The sequence below is a fragment of the Peromyscus maniculatus genome, chromosome X, assembly GCF_049852395.1.
Source record: "Peromyscus maniculatus bairdii isolate BWxNUB_F1_BW_parent chromosome X, HU_Pman_BW_mat_3.1, whole genome shotgun sequence".
Taxonomy (NCBI): Eukaryota; Metazoa; Chordata; class Mammalia; order Rodentia; family Cricetidae; genus Peromyscus; species Peromyscus maniculatus.
In genome coordinates, this window is record NC_134875.1 from 129,671,795 (window position 1) to 129,695,898 (window position 24,104).

Sequence of the window (24,104 nt, forward strand, 5' to 3'; positions counted from 1 at the left end):
ATGTAATACTACACACCCACGTCAGATATAAGAATTCAGGAACCTGGGGAGATAGTGCCTGCCTTAGGGACCATGTGAAAAAGCCAGTGTGGTTGCATATGTCTGTAAGCACAGTGCTCAGGAGGCAGAGACAGGTAGATCTTTTGAACTCACGGGCCAGCCAGTATAGCTGAATCTTTGTTTTGTTTAATCCACTAGGAGGCACCATTATCAAACATAGTTCTAGTGAGGAATTGTGAGGAATACAAAAATTACAAGTACTTTTGAAAATCTGTTTGCAACTTGTCAAGGCACCTAGAAAATGTTTAGTGGCATTCTCCCTCCCGTTTAAGACAGTGTTTCACTATGTGGCCCTGGCCAGGCTGATCTTGTCTCCTGAGTTCTGGGATTAGAGTTGTGCACTACCACACTCAGCCTTATAGAACATGTTTAGTGGTTTGTAAGTTTAATGGACAAGTCAGTATCCTCAATCTAAAAATCCAAAATACCCTCAAATCTAAAATTTTTGAATGGCAGAGTAAAGCCACAAGTGGAAAATTCTATACCTCACCTCATGTTACAGATGACAGTAAAAACGTGGGCACGTGAAAATTTTGATAGAATTACCTTCAGGATATTTATGGCCTTTATATGTAAAACATAAATGAATTTTGTGTTTAAACTCGAGTTCTATCCCAAGGGGTGTGTGTGTGTGTGTGTGTGTGTCCCCGTCCATGTGTGTGTGTGTGTGTGTGTGTGTGTGTGTGTGTGTGTGTCCATATGTGCATGCCTGAACACGTGCATGCTCCCATGCTATTTGAAAATTGAAAAGCTTTTGAAACCCGAAACACTTCTGATCTTGAGTACTTTGGATAATCGAGACATTGCCTCTATAGCTTTTAAATTCTCAGACGCAGGGTAACATAGGCTTCCTTTGCGCACTTCTGTGGCCAGAACATGCTAAGGGTGGCCTAAACTAAGGAAGGCTGCCTGTGACATGTGTTAAAACAGTATGGATGTGTACCGTGATGGACTAGCAAAGTACAAAGGAGGAGAATGTGTTGGATTTGTACAGCCTGCCTTCCCTCCATGGCGTTCCCTTCCTTTGCTGTTCCACCTACTTGTGTCCATTTACCCTCACTTGATGCCCTGTTTGGTACGTTCATTCCTTCCGTGATCTATGAGAAGAAGCTCTTTCAGACACTTCCTGATCATCAACATCCACTCAGAGGGGTCTTCTTTTTAGGTTCCACCAAACATTCAGATCCATAAAGCTATGAAAGGCTACACTGGGCAGTAGATGTACCAGAGCTCCCAGCTAGGCAGTATTGGCATTCCCTTTCGGTAGGAGACCATTGAACAGTACATGTGGTAAAGTTCAGAAAATTAAAGAGAAAATTAGCAATTCAGAAATCCCACCTTACCCCTAAACACCAATAGGAATACTACAGACAGAATTGAGTTTGTATAACTAATCAGAAAAAGCCAACAAGAAATAGAATATATTGTTTAATAGATCTTTGATTAGCTTTTAAAACTTCAGTGGACTAAGGTTCACAAAGGAAAACATCAATAGATTTTTTAAAGCGAAAAAGAAACAAAATTAATTTGTTTCAGTATTAATATAAAAGAGTTACATTCCATTGAGCATAGAGTTCACTCCAATGAAAGACCCTGCATAAACAAATCATTTTAAAAAGAAAGGGAAGATATTATGCTTCATATATAAGTAAGTGAGGACAAAAATAGATGATTCTCACCAAAAGAAATACAACTGGCAAATAGGCACTTGGGGTTATATTCAAATTATTTTAATGTTTTTGACAATATATCATAATTGCTTTATTAAGCCATTAAATTCCCATTCCAATGAGTGATACCTTTCTCCATTGGCATGATGGTGTTTTTTCATTGACAATCTGAAGTATTTCTCTGGTCCCTGCCTAGGTTCACACTGAAAGAATATGATTGTGGCCTGTTTACAATATCCAAAGGAAGGAAGACAGATTATAATGTCACACATTTCCTCATCCATCACAAACCTACTTCACATGCTGCTTCACTTGCTGGGACTCCTTCCAGGCTGTATTGTCATCTGTTTAGCAGAAGAAATGCCTTGAGACGCTACCTTCCCCTAAACTACCCCTCTTAGCTCCATTCTTGCACTCTTTTGTTCTTTATTTCATCTTCTTCCTATCTCTTTTCTTCAGAACCCATCCCAGAGGCTGCCTACTTCATAGAAACTTTCAGAATCCTTCAAAGATAGAGTATCTCCCGCCATCAGAACTCAAAGATGCACTCACTTTTGGTTTGGTTTTTCTTTCATCCTTCTTTATCTCCTTTTCTGTGATTGTAGGCTCTTAAAAGATAAGCGATTCATGAAACTGGCCCTTCTATTCTCTACCTGTAGTAAGTGCTTACTAATTGTACTCTGAATGAGGCTAAATTCCCCTCCCCGTCATGGAATATGGTATATATGAAGGGAGGGTGAAAAAGGTTTCTGTGTGTGATTTCTCTCTTTTGGAAATAAACTTATTCCCCATAAATGCTCATAAATAACCACCAATATATGGGTTTTATAATGAAGATAAAAGACTTACTTTGCCCTCAAAGTTGCTACAGTCCAATTGTATAGACCAGACAGGTGCTGGCCTGTGAAATATAAAGTAACTGGGAGTATGGGTCTAAATGGTCATAGGTCCATATTCTTAAAGCCCACTTATTCAGTAGAGAGAAGAGTTGGGAGCTGTGATAGACAGGAGGGCTCGTAGGAAGTTGATGAAGGTCATTGGTGCAGGAGTAGAAGTCAGACATATATAAAATTAGACAGAGGATATCCTAGACAGAGACATAACAAGGGCCAAAAGAATAAGGAAGAGACACTGGTTATGCAGCATTTATAAAGATATCAAATCAGTACCATAAACAAAGCTGTAAATTTTAGGGAAAATAAAACAAAATTAAGATTCATCTTAATCAAAAGATTAGTTTATATATGCAAGGATTACAGGACTTATCATCAAGCATACTAGATAGACATAGTGGCATATACCTATAATCTCAACACTTAAAAAACTGAGTCAGAGGGAGCCCTATGAGTTCTAGGCCAGCGTGGACTACAATGTAAGACCTTGGTCTTAAAAGATCAACACAGAGAGGGGGGTGGGGCTTATTAAATGCAGAGGTGTAGAGGACTCATTTAAATGATATCAGCAATAATAGCACCTACATGTGTCATTTAGGAGGGTGGGGATGGGGAGCTCTGCATTCTGAAGACCCCCATCCCCCACCCCACTCCATGTGCTTAACACAGTGATCTAGATCATGGAACCTCCGTAGTTGGCATGAAAATGAATGGTGCACAGAGTTAGGATGCTTTCCTCTTTGAAACCTAACCAGTTTCAGGGGTAGTACATGAACTTCAAAATCAGACTGCCTGAGTTTGAATCCTGACTTTATCAGAGATCAAAGGCAGCCAGGGCTACATAGTAAGTTCTTGCCTTGAAAAGTTAAGAGAGAAAGAGCACCATGTGACCTTTCACTTATCCTGAGCTGTTTCTCAGTTTTCTCCTAAATAAAATGGGGATGCCTGCACTACCTTACCTAATAGGCTTCCTGTAGCCAGTGAATAAACTAGTGCATGTAAAACACCTAGAAAATGCCCATCATGTAATTATGCACTGAAAACTAGCTTAATTGTTGTATTACTTTAATCATTGTCACAAAGTAATGGATTCAAACTGTTTTGTAAGGGCTTCTTTAACACTGTTCTGAAGGAATCTTTTTACATTTTTAAATGATGAGACCTGATTTCATGTGATAAATACCTGTTTGTTTATGAAGAAGTAAAAGGAAGCAAAGTGTTTCAAGCATCATCCTGTCCACTCTTTAATTCTCTTTTTACTATCCAGCAACTTAGGTACTTGTGCGTACCTATATCTGCTTATGTGTCTTACTATGTTATGAACATCTTTATGTCAATAATATAGAACATCATTTAATATTCCCCACTGTGAGTTTATAGAGGCATTCTTCTATTACTGGAATTTCAGTTGCTTCCAACTTCCTATTATTAATAACTATGATAAACCATTCTCATTAAAACTGGGAGAGATCCCTAATTCTTTCCTTTAGAATAAAATTAAGTAAGTCAAGTGTGTATCATTGTGTAGCAAATCTTAAAAGGTCTTATTAATAAAAAACACAGGATAAATAGTTTGGCAAGCACTATAAAGTCTCTCAGAAGGGTTATATTGATTATTGATGTATTTTCCATGAACAGTGAATTTGCTGACTAAAGAAAAGTTTCTCCAAGGCCAAGTTATATTTCTCTGTGTGTGTGTGTGTTCGTGTGTGTGTGTGTGTGTGTGTGTGTGTGTGTGTGTGTGTGTGATATGGATTGCCTTCTTCTTACACTATAAGATTAGAACTATGCCCCAACTTATTAAAATGTAATGCTGGAACTCAACCATCTATACCAGGTTGGCTAGAACTGATGGCAATCACATCTGCCTATGCTTCTAGAATGCTGTGATTAAAGGTTTACACTACCACACCCAGGCTGATACCTCAATCTTACAAAAGTTTTGACACCTACTCTTTATTGTCAATGTTAGAAATATTTTCTAATTATCATTATGAGTTTTTCCTTGATTGATAAGTTACTGGGCATACTTTCTTCAGCTAACAAGTTTTAGGGGGATTTTATTGTTGTTTTATTAATTTACCTCTAACACAACTGCATTATGATCAGGAAACATACCCTGAATGCTTGCTTTTGATGCAATTTCTAGGTTCACCTTTTACCTACATAGTAATTAATAAGAAGCATTTAGGTGTTTCCTATACTACCAGTATGTCACACCAGAATGTACTCTATATCCCCATTTCCAAAACACAGCTGTTTAGGCTTTGGCAAGTTCTTCAGACATCTGCCAAACAAGAGTTCAGTCTGTGGAAACACATGAACTATGAACCAAAGGCTGAGGGGCCCCCAGCTGGATCAGGCCCTCTGAATAGGTGAGACAGTTGATTGGCTTGATCAGTTTGGGAGGCAACTAGGCAGTGGAACCAAGTCCTGTGCTCATTGCATGAGTTGGCTGTTTGAAACCTGGAGCTTATGCAGGGACGCTTGACTCAGTCTGGGAGGAAGGGACTGGACCTGCCTGGACTGAGTCTACCAGGTTGATCGCAGTCCTTGGGGGAGGCTTTGCCCTGGAGGAGGTGGGTTGGGGGTAAGGGGAGGGGGGGGAAGGGGGAGAATAGGGGAACCTGTGGCTGATATGTAGAACTGAATAGTATTGTAAAATAAAATAAAATAAAAATAAAAAAGTATAACTTAAAAAAAAAAAGAGTTCAGTCTGTCCTCTTAGACCATCAAGGTGCAGAAGAATCGGGACCTTGTCATTTGCGGTTTCCCAAAGGTGTCCCCCACAGCTGCCTCCTTTGTGTAGCTCACTCTCTGCATGCCACCACTACCCACTGCCCAGGACAGAAGCAGCTCTTCTTGTTCATGTCTCATCTGTTCAGTTTTCAGTTTGTTGTACTGGTTGTTCTTTGAAAATGTAAAATGTTGCTTTCTAATTTCATCTAGGTTGTATAGTTGTTTTTGTCATCTTCAGAGAAAATGCTGGTCAGAGAAATTTTGTCTGTCCTTCATAACAGTGTTCCTCAAAGTCATTTGCATACAAATGCCAATCTGCCATCTCTTACAAGTTGGTGTGCTATGAGAGGTGCAGAAACTGATTGTAAACATGTAGGAATTGCTATTACAATTTGAGATGGCTCTGAAATCATAATGTATGATGCTGTACTTTCAGCTCCAATTCATCCTTAGGCCAGAATGGCAGAATTGGGAATGACAGATTCTCATCCTTTTCAATATACACACAACCATACCTTGTGACCTGTTTTGTTTGTCTGATGCATTGACTCTGGATCGTTTTCTTAATTATATAATTCTTGATTTGTACAGACAGAAAGAGCAGTTAAAGTCATTCATTCGTAATTCCATCACTTTCTATGATTTATAGTAAACCTCCCCTGGTTTCTCTCCACGTGCAGTACAGAAGCCCTCCTCATCCTTTTCCATACGAGATTTCTTCTCCATCTCATTTCACTCTCTTAGGAGACAACTAGGAAATACAAAGCATGCTTTTGGAAAATTCATGAACTGCTGAATAAGTACCCCAAGATGGGAAACCGAAGAAAAGAGCAGTAAAAGAAGCCTCCTCACTGTTTTTAGAAGTATTATATTTTCAAATAATGTATTAAAGGAAAGAAATCATCAATTTTGTCTAAAATATTCAAGGTTATTATATCAGCATTGCATATATTATGAATATGTATAGATTAAATATATGGTGAATAAAATTTACATAAATAACAATATTTTTAGTTTTTACTTCTGTATCTCATGAAACTTAAAATTAGCACATTGCTTTTACTTAATATCAATTAATGTTATAAATAATCAGATGACTTTAATAATAGAAAGGTATTTTCATGGTCATTATTCTTTCTGAATAATCCTTTCTAAAGCATGCCTGAACATTTTAAAAGTTACACCAGTGATTTTGTTCAGTGCTCCTGGTTATGAATCTCTGAATTAAAAAAAAATATAATGTTCAAAAGACCTCATTTATTAATAACTAAAACTCCAGAGCTAGGGGTATAGCTCAGTGTTTGACTAGCTTGTGCGAGGCCTTGAGTTCTATCCTCAGCACTATAGTTAAAGAAGGAAGAGAGAGCCGGGCGGTAGTGGCACACGCCTTTAATCCCAGTACTTGGGAGGCAGAGCCAGGTGAATCTCTGTGAGTTCGAGGCAAGCCTGGTCTACAAAGCTAGTTCCAGGGAAGGTGCAAAACTACACAGAGGAACCCTGTCTAGAAAAACCAAAAAAAAAAAAAAAAGAAAAAGAAGAAGGAGGGATGGAGGCAGGAGTAGAGGGAGGAAGGGAAAAGAGAGAACTAGCTATATAGAGATATAATACCTATGGAAGAAACTAATAATCACAATTTGTAATCAATATGAAAAAACCTTAAAACTGTAATGTATATATGAAAATAAGTAAGAGATAAAAATATTAGAAAATATTAAATTCTGGAAGTTAGTATAAATAATTTCATCTGAGCTAAAATATAAAGATATTTTACAATTTCACAAAATTGTTTTAATGTTTAACTGGGAGAAAAAGTTCATAAAGATAATGTGAAACTTAATTTTGCCAAATATTACAATATGCTATTACAGTATTTAAAATTGTATAATACTAGATACAAGAATAGAGCAGTCAGTGGAAGGAAAGCGAAACCAGAAAAAACCAATGCCTGTGTGCGGATGTGTGAGGATAGTCACTGGAGGTACTAGTATTGCAGAGATGAGCAGAGAGGCCCAGACTGATAGTGCTGGTCACTATAGCACCGGTCAGTAAGTGATTCCTGGTTGTTTCACAGAATAGTTCCCTTCTTAGACTTGAGCTTTTCATCATTTTGCCACCTCTCCACCACCATCTCCTTTCCCCGTCTCTTCCCCAAGATCTTTATTACTGTATTATGCAGTCCATTTGGCTTTCTCCTCTATCCAACTTTTTGAATGGCACTTATCCTTAAATTTCAATGGAAAGGGAAAATGCCTAAATAGAAGAAATTCTTCACTATGAGATTTCTTTTTTTTTTTTTTTAGTTCTCATAGATCAACTAACCAACTTAAACTGAAGCCATTTTCCACCCTACAGTAAAAAGAAATGAAGAAAACACTCAGCTTTTCTAGTAATCAAGGAAATGTAAATTAGAGCAAGCATGAATGACTGTTTTCCTCCTCTCTGGCAAAGATGAAAAAGAGTAGTCATTGTGGTGAGGGCATGGTAGAGGAAAGGGCATTCACACTCCACAGTAACAGTACGAACTGTTAAAAGGTGTCTGGCAGTATGGCTAGCAAAAGCATTATGGTAAATCCCTTGACCTAGCAACTGCCACTCAAGAATTCTCTTCTAGGGCATGATCAGAGTTGTCCACAAGCCTTAAGTGCATAAGGGGGATGCAAAACAAAACAAAACCACAATTTTTTTCATAATAAACATTTTAAATAATCCAAATTGACATTGAAAAATGCCCAAGTATGACATGTAAAAGCCTTATATAAATATGGAAATGTTTCATTGACATAAACCACACTAAGATCTAAATGATGTAACCAACTGTTGATTAAAGTTCTGTGTGCTGCTCGGTCTTCTGCTGAATACTGGATTACAGTGTGTTGAAAGTATAAACTGGTTTTTAGGACTTTATACTCTTGTTGGGCTGTTGTAGGGTGTGACAGTGTACACTTGTTCTTTGCATATCCAATAGGTGTAGCTATAGTCATTGGGAAAAGCAATGGACATAACCAGACTGATTTAGGGTGCTTAGTTTCAAGTATGAAAGGAAATCTGACAGCTGCTTCCCATGAAATCTCCTAACACTTGTGTGTGAGTGCCTTGACTTTCCATTCCAGGAATTTATATTCTCAGTATTTTACTTGCAATAGTTATACTGAAAACTGACCTAGAGAATTTCAAAATACTTTAGAAGCATTTGAAAATATTAGCTGTTAATAGTTGAATCATTTTTAATATAAGTAATCTTACATGAGTTTCATGTATGTATCTGTACATTTGTATGTGCTTAGGTTGCATAAAGCCTAAAGGTTATGATGCAGACTGTAGTTTGTTAGCAATTAAAAGCTGGTAATCACTGAGGGAATTTTCTTCGTAGATGGGAATAGAATGGAAATTTGAATTAAGGTAGGTTTTAGATATGAAAAACAGTATATACAGAAGCATATACCAGGAAAAAGGAAAAGGAAATGGCATATTAAAAAAGTAATAAGATCAGTCTATGACAGTTTGATTTTCTTAAAATGTCATTGGGCAGATTAGGTCAAAGCAATCTCACCTACAAGGTGAGAAATTGAGAATTATTCTAAGTCTTAGAGAAAGATAGTAACAGGGTATTACCATCACATCAAAACAAAAACAAAAATAAGTGTGTTGGAATGTATCTGTAGAAACTGATTTGGGTAATGGAAGGTAAAATAAATAAATTCTGTATTGGCTTATTAATTTTTCTTTTCACAGAATGTAACTTAAATTTCCCATTTATTGGTGATAGCTATTGCAAAATGTTATATAAAAAAAAGAAACCTTTGTGTTCTTAAAATACTACGTTACTTGACATAGAGAATTTGGTAATTTAATTCAGAAATTACACCCACTACCTCTAGAGTTGCTCTCTTCTGAGACTTATTACTGTGATGTTTGTGTTATTTGATACTTCCGTTAGCTTAATCTCCTAAAACGTTTCTTTTTCTGTAGATTTTCAGCAGGCGGTTATAATGCATTACATTTGGTGTGTGCTTTTCATTAAAAGAAAGAGGATTTAAATAATGTACAACCATCAGTAGTCAGTCAGCTCCCAACAATGATATGTTTACTTAGAATGTTGTCTTTGATGTTCCTCTTTTCTAATATTCTTTTTCACATTTCTCTGCAGTATGGATGGAGCAGATCTGTGTTTTGAAATCGTAAAGCGAGCTGATGCTGGTTTTGTGTACAGTGAAGCTGTAGCCAGGTACGTAATCTGCATCTAATCCCCAGAAGTAAAGTGGAAGTAAAAGGCGGAATTGACCAAGAAATCCCAGGAAGTAACCAGCTCTTCTGTCTGCCAGCACACTGCTGATGCCGCCACAGATGACTTAGCTGCTTCAGTATGTGTGGAAGCTGACAGCAGCTGGAAATGTGCAATGAATGGCAAACACAGCATCTGCTAACATGACTTTGCTTTTGCACACAAATGCTCCTATTTTACCCCTTCCCGGTGACTTTCTACAAAGGGGTTTGGTAGTCCAGAAACCATGTAGACTTAAGGTTGAAGGTTTGGCAAATTGTGCCTCATTTTAGTTCTTTATTTTGCTTTCTAGTGATTTTAGATTATTATGTGATCAATTAATCTAAGGCAAACACAGAAGAATAAGAAGAGCAAAAAAAAATAAAAGTACCATCTTTCTGCTGAATATGTTGCTTCAGGCCAATATGTGGTCTCTCAACCAAGCGATGACTAAGTGGAGCAGTAGTCATAAAATCTTAATGACTCAAAAGAGAAGTAAAAATGAAAATGATAGTAGTCATGCATGCACTACAGCACTAGCTTATAGACTTATAGCAATACAGCTTTCTGCCTTGGTTGTATTCAGTCACAGCATAATTATGCACTGGCGGGTTACTGATTTGATCCATGAGCCCGAGCATCCCTCCTCAGTCAGTGGCCACAATATGGTGAAGGGTTCAGACTCACAAACCTATAAGGACTTATTGAACTGTTTTATCATTTGAAAGACAGTTACATCAAGTGATTATAAGTTTCCTTTCATTCTTTTTATAACTATATCATCCTAGAAGGACATAATTAGAAACAACTATGTAACTACCTTATACAATGTCTAGTCCTGTGTGGACTGGCTGAGGAGCAAGGGGCCCCAATGTGGACAATGAAGTGCATGTGACTGTAGCACAGAACAAGAATATGGGCAGTGTGAGGGAATTGCTGTTTTTGTACTCCTGGAGCTGGCAAAAAGAAGCAGCTGAAGGCTTCAGATGTTAACTAGACTATTTACTTGTATCACTGACATATGATAATATGATAGAATGAAAGCTAAATATCCTTTTGTCTTGTGTATCATGCTCTCTAAAGCACATTCTAGGTGTTTTTAAGTCCCACTCTTCTATTTTTGAGCTTATATCACAATTTTTAAATTGTCACCTTTTGCTGTGCTTCCAAAGTAAGAAGCATGCCCCAGTACTCCAAGCAGTCAGTGTTATCTTCATTTTTCTTGTGGCATTGTGGTGAAGTACCTTGTTAAAGGAAATTGAACTTTCAGACTTTTGTATACACACACACACACACACACACACACACACACACACTTCTTACATTTCTGAAAGAATTCAAGGAAACTTTTATATATTTTTTATCATCAAGCATTGACCTGGACCTAGGACCTCTTGCATGCTGGTCAAGTGGTCTTTTGTACAGTTGTTAAGAACAACATAAAGTAAGAAAATCAAAATGTGAGAATTTGCACTCTTTGCACTTTTCCTCGATGAAGGGAGGTGATTGTTTTCCTTGCTGGAGCACCTGACATCCCCGGTGCTCACTCCTTCTCTCACCTCCGTTTCCTTTCATTTCAGTCCTGCTCTACAGTTGGTCTGGGTCTCGGCATAGGCAGGGAGAGGTGATAGCATGCACTTTAATGACTTCTGGGCTCTCTCAGTCTTGAGACTTACGGAAAAGGTCGACGTTTGTGTATATATCAAGATGAAAGCTTATTGACTGTTTCAAACCCACTTATATTTGTTGGTAAATGGTGGTTTTCTGAAAGGAACTCTTCAGAATGCAGCAGAAAAGAGCACCACCAGTGGGACCAGTAAGTGACATTGCTCAGAAACGTTTGGACACACCTAATTAAAGTCTGCTTTCCCCTAACAATAAAAAGGGAAGCAGGGAGACTCGGGTGGCATCATTAGCTGTGTTCCCTCTTACGCCACATCAATAACGGTATAGAGACTCTTCTCATGGTGTGTAGTGTTCTGCCAGGTAACTTCTAACTCCTCTCTTCTCTCTGTTCCTGTGCTTTACTATGAGGAAATTTAGCTTGAATGGGTAGTCCAGTGAGTTCAGCAAGTCTTAGAGACCTAAATAATCAAATGGCTAAAGCTGTTTTTCTCTAACTGGCTGAGTTTCAAGAAGAGTAGCAAAGCACAGATCTGTATGACAGTATACACAGTATAACACAGTACAACACAGCCCAGTAAGGGGCAGCCTCTCTCCTTTCAGTGCTGATGAGTTCTGGAATAGGCTAACACATTGACGCCAACTCTTAAAATCACAGTGGTCCATTTCCTAGGAGCAAGCTTTGCTAACTGATTTGAAGGATGAAGACAACCAAAAGGCCCATCTGAGGCAGAGGGAGACCTGAACTATCAAGGGCTCCCCACATCACTTCTTCCCACATAAACTAGCAATACACCTCTGGTCCAGAATAAATTCCCTTTGCGGAGCTAGTGGGATTCCACACGCTTCAGAGAGCATTTTAGTTATGAAACATCTTTGGTTTATACCTGAGAATGTTGGTTGGCTTATATTATCTTCTCCATGAAGCTGCCTACACCTCAAATATCCCTGGTTCTATTTACCATAAATAATCTTTAACTAGGAACATATCAGAGATAAGATCTCTTCTGCCCAGCAAATATTTAGACTTTTTAACCCACTGTTAACCACAGGAGTAAGTTGAGCTATCTTTCTTTACCCACCATCTAAAGATCAAAACACCTCCTTCTAGAGCAGTGGTTCTCAACCTTCCAAATGCTGTGACCCTTTAATACAGCTCCTCATGTTGTGGTGACCCCCAACCATAAAATTATTTTCATTGCTACTTCATAACTGTAATTTTGCTACTGTTATGAATCATAATGTAAATGTTTTGGAAGATAGAGGTTTGTCAAAGGGGTCACAACCCGCAGGTTAAAACCACTGTTCTAGAGGCAGTAAATGCGCTGTTGGACAGTCCTTTCTTTGTATAGAATTATCATTTTTTCTGATTTTTCAAGATTGGGGGAAATATATGTATTTCTTTGGTTTTCTGAAAATATGGACTGTGATATTTTATGAAATGACATTTTTTGGTTTGAAAGTTGAGTCAGCAACTCTCTTCCATGCATAGCCTCCAAGGATCATGACTAAGAGGTAGAAGATTATTAGTTTAGATATGTGAGAATTGGTAGAGGAAAAAGTTCTTCTCTCCCCTTATATGACTTAGAGATCCTGCTGTGCATGCATATTTGACTCAGATACTGTTTTCTAACAGTTGGGCATTAAAGCCAGAGCCTTGCGCATGTTACACAAACCCCTGTCACTGAGCTTCATCTAGCCAAGTGATGAAGTACAGTGATAGTCACAGTTTCAAATGCTCAGTCACTGACTTTTATTGGGGTTTTTAAGGCTAGAAGACAGGGATTTTCTTTAGGCTGAAGATAATTTAGGTGGCTATCTTAGTATTATGTCTCCAAAATAGTCTGCTCTTGTGGGTACATGTCCACTTTGCCTAATTTAAGCCCTCCATTTTGACATCTGAATTGACATTTAAAACTTTGACTAAACTTAATAACAACTATAACATAATGACTTTACTGCGAGTTCCAAACCACTTTGACATTTGTTGTTAGCCATTTCAGGGGGTCACAGCTCCTCCAAGGTCTACTTTGAATGAGTAAAAGTCCCCAACAGTAAGCTAAGTCCTCCTAACTTAAACAAAAGTTAATTGCAGGCTGCACTGGCCCAGACAAACCCCTACATGTCTATTCTCAGTGGAGCATCACACTAAGAACTGCTTAGGGCCCAGGTATGAAGAGATGAGCTGTATAGGAAAAAAGGCTAGTTTACTTTAAGTTTACGGTTTTTTTCCTCTTGTGTCTCTTATTTTTTTGTAGGGAAACTTGTAATCTATTATAATATATAAAATAATCCAGATGTTTAATAAAAGGATATTTGTATGAGAATTTTAGACTGTAGCATACTGTAGTGTACAAGAGGATACTTGATAGGAATCTTTCTGTTATAAAGCAAGGAAACTTTTTGTCTTAAGTCATAAATGTGCCTGTAAGGTCATTATGAGTGCTCTAACTTAAATTGTTTTGTTTTAGTGTCAGAAATATACTGTCTGAAAGCACAACCAAGTTTAGTGAACACTATACAATAAAATATTGAAATAGAGCACTTCTGTACAGTGGCTGCTTGAGATGAAAGGGGAAGGCATCTCTGTCTTGCCTTAGTTTGACTTCCCAATTTTGTACTTTACGATTGAATAAAAAGCATGTACAGTCTGTAGAAACTACTCTTCAAGTTTTTCCTGGGCTAGTGATATGCAGTAATGGCTAATGTTACTGTTTTGAGCATACTTAAGGCAAACTAAGCTTAGACTCTAATGTTTGTAATAGGTTAGGGATGTTTTTAATGCATTTTCAACTTCCCTTATTTTCAGCTTCAGATAGTCTCATCCAGATATAAACCCATAGTAACTGTGACTAGTTGGCCCTGTTAAAAAACATCAATTCCTCTGTTCTGTACCCGGTGGAAGCCCCTGCAGACCCTAGCTGTCTAGAAATAGCCTTGCTTTGTTCAAGAGTACCCTCAACTAAAGCCTGATTAAGTAACAAAGAGAAATCGCATGTGTAGAGGTTCCATGGATTCTCCTCCTGCTTAAGTGGACACCAGGTAGAGAGCCGCTTTGAGTGGCTGACTGAAGGCCACAACCCTTTAGTCAGAATCATTCCACTAGCCTCCAGCAGTTTCCTTCATAGCGATCCATAGTGTGCCTCTTTAGTGTGTTTATTACTGTTGACTGATTATGCAGAATGCTTTTGACTTAGCTCAGAACATTCTGTTTCTTGAAGGAGGATTTAAGTTTGTCAACTTTTTCCTTAAGTCTCACTGTCTTGTTTGCTCAAATGAAAGATGTTTGTGACTAGCTAATATAAAGTTAGTGGGGGTTATAAAGTAGAGACACTACGTGTTAATTTTTAACAATGGAAGTTTTTTACAGTTTTAGATTTCTCTTGTATTTTACAGCCATTACATGAGACAGATACTGGAAGCTCTGCGCTACTGTCATGATAATAACATAATTCACAGGGATGTGAAGGTAAGTATTTCTTTTCTTTAATATAAAGAGCATCTTAAATTTTACTTGCAAATAAGAATTAATTTAACTACTTTGTATTCAGAGAGTCATTGTACTAATTCTTAACAGGAACACCGTAATTTCAGTTTCCTTGGTTTTTTTTTTTTTCCTAAGAGATACATAAGAGAAAAACACAAAGCCAATAAATAAGGAAAATAGAACTATTTTAAAAATATTAACCATGTGCTTAAATTTATCATTTGTTTTTCTATAACTTTTCTTCAACTGGATTTCTGTCTTTCAAGAAAAGCTGAAATGTTGTAAACTGAAAAAAAATAGGAGACAAGGGCAGTGCCAGAGTAGCAGATACTCCAAACAAAAACCCATTCATCAGATTGGAGCCAAGGGAGAAAGTCGTCTTCAATCAGCATCATCTTCGTGGTCTTTGCTGACTTCACCACCGTTACTTTGCAGCATCACTGTTATTTGTGAAGTAGTAAAAATTAGTTTCAAAAAAGAAAGTGCTGATGAAGAAGCCAATTCATCCCAATAAGTTACCTCCTAACTTCTTACAAGCACCCCTCTCAGCACAAAATAATTAAAAATAATACCTACGACTAGAAGAGACAGTGTCGGTTATGAATCATTTTAAAGAAGATAGAACTAGTGGGCCTGAAAAATGCTCTCACTAATAAAATTTTAAAATGAAAATAGAATCAAAACTCTAGTAGTGCTGAGTAGCTTGATGAACAGGGAAAGTAGGTCAAGTGTTACTGTACTTCCCCAAGTGGATGCCATTTTAACAAATCATGTTAAAGTGGCACATGGATGTAAACTGTATAAAGAACAACTACTATATTTTTATAGGACCTAAATAGTTACTTTATATTCTAAAAATAAAACATAGTTTACTTTAATAACTGTCTGTATATGTGAGGACTGTAATCCAGCCCCATGGTGGTTTGCTGTACAGTCCTTAACAATTATTTTTCAAATGTCTTACTGTAAAGCTTTGACCCTGAAGTGTTCAGAGCACTCTGATTGCCATCCAGTGCATACCTTATCCTTTGAGCACCAAGTTACTAGAGTATGAAAAGTCCAAGATAACTACAACACCCTTGAATTACAGTGATACCAAAATAGGCAGTATTGTTCTGATTAGTTCTTTCTTTGTTTGAAATGCACTGGAAAGCCTCAAATAGAGGGATGCCTATAGTCAGAATGTTTCTAAGGCCTTCAAAGATTTTCCCATTAATCATAATGCTGATGTTTACAAGTATCTTTCTCGATTCATCTAGTTGTGGGAGAAATTGGCAATAGTAAGAGTTCTCATTTGGCTTACTATTAAAAACCACAGTAACCTTTTTCTAATGTCATTTCCGACTTGTGGTATTTCTGATGTAGATTTCATGGAATCTACTCAAGAGAAACATGGTACCTCAGTAGCAAGATTTTTTTATGATTGCAGGTCCCTCATGCAAGCTCACCATGTCCTCTTTGGGGAAGATCATGCTCCTTTATCCTCAAGAGTCTTTTTAATGCCATCAGTAAAACCTAAGTCTGGTACCCTTGGAATACCACAGCCAAGGATAGTCTTTGAGCCCGGACTAAGAACTCTGGAGCTGTGGCTTTAGAGACATAGGCCCAGGGAGCAAGGGAGTGATCAAGAAAGAGCACACATTGGTGCATCCCACTGCTCTTCCCTCTCTACCTCCTGCTGCTGCCCAAGCTCACCCCCTCCCCTTCTCCTTGGTGCTGTCAAACAGCTAGTTTTTAAACATAGCAGGGAGTCATGATTCTAGATAGAATGGACTTTGTACTCTTAGAAGATCCGTAAGATTATTATTCTTTCTTCCTGTTCTATCCTTGTATTGAGCTAATGAGATGGCTCAGTCCCTGCCATCAGTGTCAAAAACACACAGAAGCAGGCCATAAAGGAGCCTAGTGGGCTTTCTCATTCATCCCTGGCACCTTCTAAGGCCTTTAACTACCAGAGTCTCTGAGGTCTCTTTAGCCATAGGCTATGCTTTCATGCTTAGCTGGGTTGGCCCTGGCCTATGTAACCTTCAGTGTGCACAAAAGTGATGTTCCTTCCTTCTAGGTGTATTTTTAAAGGCCTTACTCTTTGGCATATTTTAAATGGTTAAGGAAATTAGGTAGAAGTTAGTAATGGAAATTCTTATGGCTAAAAGCTGAGGATCCTCATGCAATTCCAAAACCATGTAATTAAATGTAATAATAGCAAATGAAAATCACTGTAAAAGGTACAAAATGTCCATTAGTGCAAATTAGTTGTACAATATCTTATTGTTCATTCTTTTCAAATGTGGAGATCTGACATTGGTACTGTCATTATGAAAACTTGACAATAAACAACCCAATAGATGCATACTTTTATTCCTTAAAATCTTTAGTTATGCAAAGAGAGTAAAAATTGTGGGAAACTGTCTTAGTATTCTATTGTTGTGATGAAACACCATGACTAAGGTAACTCTTATAAGAGAAAGCATTTAATTAGGGGCACTTAAAGTTTCAGAGGGTTAGTCCATGATCATCATGATGGGAAGTAGACAGATATGGTGCTGGAGCAGTAGCTGAGAGTTTTACATCCTGATTCATAGGCAGGAGGCAGAGAGAGAGAGAAACTGAGCCTGGCATGGGCTTTTGAATCCTCAAAGCCCACCCAGCAACATACCTTCTCCAACAAGGCCAGACCACTTAATCCTTCTCCAACAGTTTACCAACTTGGGACCAAGCACTCAAACCTGTGAGCCTATTGGGTGAGGGGTATTCTCGGTCAAACCACCACAAAAGTGAACAGAGGAAAAATTGTCAATAGAGTGTTACAGTCTGTTGTTCTTTTACATTTAATAAATATAAAACAGTGAATGTATACAGAGTAAAATTTTTCTCCATATATACATATAAGGCAAATATTTTACTCTTTAAAATACATACTAGAAAAAACGATAATCTGACAACTTAAAATTTATAAAAACAAATTGCTAGTTATGTAACAGCATTATGTGTAAAAGGGTTTGCTCAACAATTTTATTTTGTGTGAATTCTGTCCTCGACAGAAATTTTTGTAAATATTATATAACAAGTTACGATTATGTGTAATGCTTCTAATAATATAGTCAGATTTTGATGGGTCATGGTATTTGATATACTGGGAAGCCAAATCAAACAAAACATGAAAGTAGTTAGTTATATTTGATTTCATCTTCTAGTTTAGCATCTGTTTACATATTCTCCAAATATCTGATTGCCCACTTCACATGGAGTGTAAGCCCTAAAAGTATGATAGTATCAGAGAAGAGACTAAGGAACACATCTTATTCCACACTTCTGGAGTCCGACCACCTGTCAACATTAAGTGACTTTAAACAACAGCTGACATCATTTGTTCCCTGTACAGTCTGGTTAGAGATAGACTGGAAGTGCTCGCCTCTGACACCCAGACTGTTGGCCAAGGCCATGGGGCCAGTGCACAGAGACTTGAGGCCGTCTGCTGACAGCTCCTGTAACTGAAACTAGAGAGCTCTCCTAGTGAACACTTCCCCCGCTCTTTTCATGTGGCCCCATCTCCAGAAGGACAGTGGCTCGAGTCTTCAAAGGAATGGAAGTTACCAGGCCTGTAGATGACTAGATCTCAGTTTGGGCTCCATGTCACACCTTTGGCATTTGATTGGCCATATCAATTATAAAAGGTCAGACAATTAGTCTGAGTTCCAGGGAAAGAAATATAACTGTCTTTTATTAATAATAATAATAATAATAATAATGACTGTTTTGTTTGTTTGTCTTGGTTTTTGTTTGTTTGTTTGGTTTGGTTTGGGTTTGGTTTTTTGAGACAGGGTCTAATGATTGCCCTAGCTGGTCTTGAACTTGCTGTGTAGCTGAGGGTGGCCTTCTGACTCTACCACCCCAAGTGCTGATATTACAGAAACGTAATCCCACTCCCACCATGTCTGGTTAGCCACATCTTTTTATTTTTTGAAGTGCTAGAAGTATACAAGGGTAAAAGAAGTTGTTGGGTGTGATCTTTAGAGACAAGCAAACCAATTTTTATAGAGGGTGGTATCATTAAAAGACAGCATCAGAGGGTTTCCTGAAGGCAGTCTTGAATGATGGGGTAGTTGTATGAGGACAAGGGACTATTTCACAGAGAAGGAACAGTGTGTGCAAAGGCCTGAAAGTACTTTTATATTGGGTTATATTAAGTTAGTTTCTTTTTCAGGGGGACATGCCATGTAATTTTTAGGAAGCACTTAGAAATCCACTGAAGAAGGAAATAGAGAAGTAATTCTCAGACTGCAAATTAAGAAGTCACTAGGCAAAAGCACTGTATTTCAGTTGTCAGGGAGACTCAACAGAGGGCTTGCATTAGTGTTGATAGCCTTTATATTCAGGTACCATTATGTTGATGGTACCTGAAATTTGGGTATTTTGTATGAGTGAATGGAATATTCAGTTTACTTAATTGACACTGTTGAATTGGGTATATTTCCTTAAGATATTCATCCAAAAGATACTTTTCAAGTGCCTACTATGTGGTAGGCACTGTCCTAGGACCTGGAGCTACATCAGTGAACAAGACAGTCACAGCCCTTGTGGAGCTGACATTCTAATACAGGGCAACAAATAGCAAGTCATTGTGCAGAAAGAAGTAAACTGGTAGTTTAGAAACTGAGAGGCACTCAGGAGACAGATGCAGGCAGATCTCTGTGAGTTCGAGGCCAGCCTGATCTACAGAGCGAGTTCAAGGACAACCAGAGCTATGCAGAGAAGCCCTGTCTTGAAAAACCAAGAGAGAGAGGGGGAAGGAAAGAGGGGGTAAAGGGGAGAGGGGGTATGCAGGAGGAGGAGCTTAAATAGAGTTGTCAAAGCAGGTACATTGAGATGACATAGCACCAAGCCAAGACTTGAAGGAGTATGCTGAGCCGATGCCAAGAGTCAAGAAAAGCCAAGACATAAACACAAGTGGCCTGCTTGGATAAGCAGCCTGGAAATCACTATGGCCCAGGCAGAATGACCAAAAATCAGAATGAGTTCATGGAGACTGGAGATGATTGTTCTCAGCTCAAAGCAGAGTAGGAGCATTGCAGGTGGCCAAAAAGAAAAGAAAAAAAGGAAGAGCAGTTCGATTGCAGCTGTACTTTGAAGGTTGTGTCAATAGAATTTCCTAACACGTTAGTAACTCACCTAAACTTAGTGAGATTCAGGTGCTTGTTCTAGTGTGTGATCCTGCTTGCTGGTCATGGTAAAGCCTTCATACCTGTTAGGTCTCAGAACATCCGTATATCCAGAAATTCTCCAGCTGTACCCTCTGACATACAATACCAATATATTTCACACAACTAATGATCTAAATTTTCACTTGGTTTATTATATTAATATTTTTACCACTAAAGCAGCCTATCCAGGACTTTTTGCATCCAAGTCAGTGACTTGCCTATGTATATATTTGGTTCATATATGTACATTTTGGTTTCTACAGTTAAAAGGTTTTATTTGTTTACATCCTTTATAGTTAATGAAGAAAATAAAGACCATGACAATGTTGCACTTTCGTGAGGGAAATTTAGATTTAATTTCTTTCATCTAGCTATCGATCAATCATATATTCTCATATCTCTGTCTCTCTCTCTCTCCCCCTCCCTCCCTCCTTCCTCCTTTCCTTTCTCCTTCCCCCTCTCTGTCTTACAAGATGATCTAAAAGCAGTAAATTTTATATTGATTAATCGTACTTTTTCCTCTGCTTAGTGGCTGTTTCCTTTTGAAATCATAACTAAGTTGAAAAGAGGTATTTTGTTTAGATTTGAGCATATAGCATCACATAACCATAATAGAAGCTGCTTGCTTTGGAGACGCAGTTTCTCAAGAAATTGTATTTTTTTAAATGTTTGTCTTTGAAATGTAAGGAGCCATGTCATGATAATGAAGGATCTCCAGGCAGTCATACCAGTGAGATTGGGGATTTGACCCTCGGTGTGGGAAGCCGTCTAGGATATTGCAGTATGCTTAAGCAGTACCCCTGGCCTTTGCCCATGAAATGCCAGTAACATCTCCAGCCTTCCAGGTTGTGGCAACCAAAAATGTCTCCTGAGGCATAAAACTGCCCCAAGTTAAGACCCATTGTTGAAATACTATATTGCTTGTGGTTTGCCTCCTTGTGGGCACTGAGGCATGTATGCTGGTTTTTTGTTTTTTGGTTTGTTTTTTCTCTGCTATCTTCTTCCCTTTAATTCTTTATCTTGTGACTGGTTGGAGAAACTTCCATTATGAATCAGTGATGTTTCCTCCCCTTTGTCCTCTCACCCCGAAATTCAAAGTACTTTGGAGGGAAATCAGACCGTTGTCAAGGTCAGTGCAGTTCCTGGCTCCTTGGCTGACCTGGGAGAGTTGGCCTGATTCTCTCAGCTCCCCTGAATCCCAAGACATTGCCTGGGTTTGCAGAGACATAGCATCCTTCAGCCTTGTCTCTCTCACTCTGGTACATCTTCAGTAATTGAAGAAAAGCAGCTGTTGAGCATGCAAACTGCTTGCCAAGCACAAGCACTCTCCATTCCGAGCGGGGCCTGGCCCAGGAGGTCTGGGAGCTCAGCTTTTGGTTCTCAGAACCGCTAGCCTCAGTTGCACATACACTCAGCCTAAGGTCTCGTGCCTCAGTGTTTCTGACTGTGCTTCCTCGGTGGTTTCCTCTGCAGCCAGTGTCGGCACGCCTGACTGCTCTTTGGTCCCCTTCTGGTCTCAGTTCTCCTTTCACCTGCTGAGTGCCTGACTTTATTATAAATGTGCATTCTCCACATTTTAATAAGCAGACTTGCTGTTGCAGTGCTGATTTCTTGAAATAGTCCTTCCTCTTATGCTCATTCACTAATCTTTCTTTTACACCAACTACCACAATTCCAAAAGTCCCTGTGCTATATTGTTTTAAAGAATTGATTCTCATTAAAACCAATTCACTTTTTAATCGAACATAGATTTTTTTCATACAATATATCTGATTACTGCTTCCCCTCTCCCTACTCCTCACAGTTCCTTCCCACCCCCCCTCCCATACAGATCCACTCCCTTTCTGTCTTTATTGTAAGAAGCATACTGATAATTAGTATTGGGCATTATTCTTAAAAGGTCCTTGAGCAACTTGTGCACATTTCGTTTGATTATAAGCTCTTAATCATTGGAATTTGAAAAAAGTTCCACAAGTTTTTAAAGGATGAATATTTCTATTGTTTATTAGAAGTAGCGCCTTGTACTACTCCTTACCTGAGCCCAGAGAGACATGTTTCCTATAGCCAGACAGGTTTTTAACATCAGTTATAAAGCTTTTCTATCTGCAGTAACTTTTGGAAATGGTATCATTGGGGCAGGGGGTTATCACATGGCAGCCTCCAGCTTTAGGGTACATGACCGAAATGTTCAGCAAATGACCAGTGTTCCGTGTGTGGTTTGCCCGCCAGCTTTCCTTTCCCCCACTTACCCGTCCTAGCTCCCGCCCTGGCAGACTGCAAGACCAGGAAGTCCTCGGGTCATCTTCCTCTCCTACCCAGGAAGGGCTGACTTTTTCAGACTAAATAGTTAGTGCATCCTGAATTTTGTTAGTCTAGACTTAATGGTTGGAATTCCTGGTTTATAATTTTACAGTTGCCTTAAGGAGACTGTGTATGAGGAAGGAAGGAAAGGGAAATCATGCCTGTTTTCTATAGTGAAAATATTGTTTGAGATTTCTAAAATACAAATGTTAAAATTAGGGTAGATTCAGAAAGTGATACTTTTTTTTTTTTTGGTTTCTCGAGACAGGGTTTCTATGTGTAGTTTTAGTGCCTGTCCCGGATCTCGCTCTATAGAAAATGATACTTTATATAAAATTTTTTCTATGATATTAAATAATCAATTTTCAATTACTAAGAAAAATTCAACACAATAGTCACCTGTTTAGGAAATTATGTAAAAACAAATATGTTGAGAATAAATCCAACATATAATTTAATACAGCTTCCATTTTTTATCAGAATGAGCAATTTGAAGAGAAACCATATACCTCGTTGCATATAATTTTTAAATATAAATAATTCTAATTTGGTAATATCATTTATCTTTAACATAGTAAGTAGAGCTGTAAAGCAATTTTGTTCAACAAAGTCTGACTATGTAACCCAGGCTGGCCTGGAACTCACAGAGATCCGCCTGCCTCTGCCTCCCAAGTGCTGGCATGAAAGACATGCACCACCACACCTGGCCTGTAAAGTGATTTTTCAAATTATTTTATTATTTTGTGTATTTGTGTTTTGCCTGCATGTGTATCTGTGTAACATGTGAATTTGGTGTCCTTGGGGGGCATAGATTCCCTGAAACTATAGTTACAGTTTGAGCCACAGTATGCGTGCTGGGAATCAAACACAGGTCCTCTGCAAGAGTAGTTAGTACTCTTAACAGATGAGCCATCTCTCCAGGCCTGTGAAGTGATTTTTAAATAATGACTTTTTAAGGTTTTATATGTGTTTTAAAGTCTTAGTGCAATGAGTTAATATGGTATAGTTTCCATAAAAAATATGATCATTTCAGTTCCTCTTAGTCTAATGAGTTTGGGGGTTAAAACTCATGTAAGGATAATATGTTGTAACTGTGGAGAAATCTGAGCATCTCAGGCAGTCTCTCAGTGGACTTTGAATTATTCTATGAATTACATGTCTACAAAGTCACTACATTAGATACCTCAGTTTTCAGCCTGCACACAAGGAGGCCACCAGGAATTTCCAAATTCTCCTTTGTCTCTGCATGTTACTGAACCAAAAATTCAGTCAATTCAGTCAGATATTCAAATAGGTACACAGACGGGGAGGTAAGTCAGTTGGTGAAGTACTTGCCACAGAAGCACAAGGACTTGAGTTCAGTGCGCAGCACCCAAGTAAAAAGATAAGCCTAGTGACACATACTTGTAATTCCAATGTTGGGGAGCACATCCCTGGCACTTGCTGACCAGCCAGCCTCATGTAATCTGCAAGCCCCAGATCCTAGTGAGAGACCCTCTCTCAAAATTAACATGGATGGCTCCTGAGAAATAAGACCTGAAGTTAAAGAGTTAAAGGTTGCCACACCCAAGCACACGCCCCAACAGAGAGAGAGAGAGAGAGAGAGAGAGAGAGAGAGAGAGAGAGAAGAGAGAAGAGAGAAGAGAGAAGAGAGAAGAGAGAAGAGAGAAGAGAGAAGAGAGAATAGATATACATTGTTAATACTTGATGCCAGAATGTGTTCCAACTTTGGATATTTTCATCTCTCAGTTAAGGAATGAAATAAAAACAACAACAAGGATTTCTGTATTGAGTTTTGATGAAAATTACACACAATGTCTACTAATTTTGAGCACATAGCTCTTAGAACATCTGTTCTACACTTCTATT

General features: G+C 38.4%; 1 protein-coding gene across 20 annotated transcripts in view; it reads left to right on the top strand.

The window, feature by feature from the left end:
• Cask (calcium/calmodulin dependent serine protein kinase) overlaps positions 1-24,104 on the top strand; it is a 332,948-nt gene that overhangs the window by 153,431 nt on the left and 155,413 nt on the right. For all 20 annotated transcript variants that reach the window (XM_076561547.1, XM_015995775.3, XM_015995781.3 and 17 more), the window contains exons 4-5: positions 9,510-9,587; positions 14,643-14,715. In XM_076561547.1, coding sequence (XP_076417662.1) covers positions 9,510-9,587; positions 14,643-14,715 — 151 coding nt within the window. The remainder of the gene's footprint in view (positions 1-9,509; positions 9,588-14,642; positions 14,716-24,104) is intronic.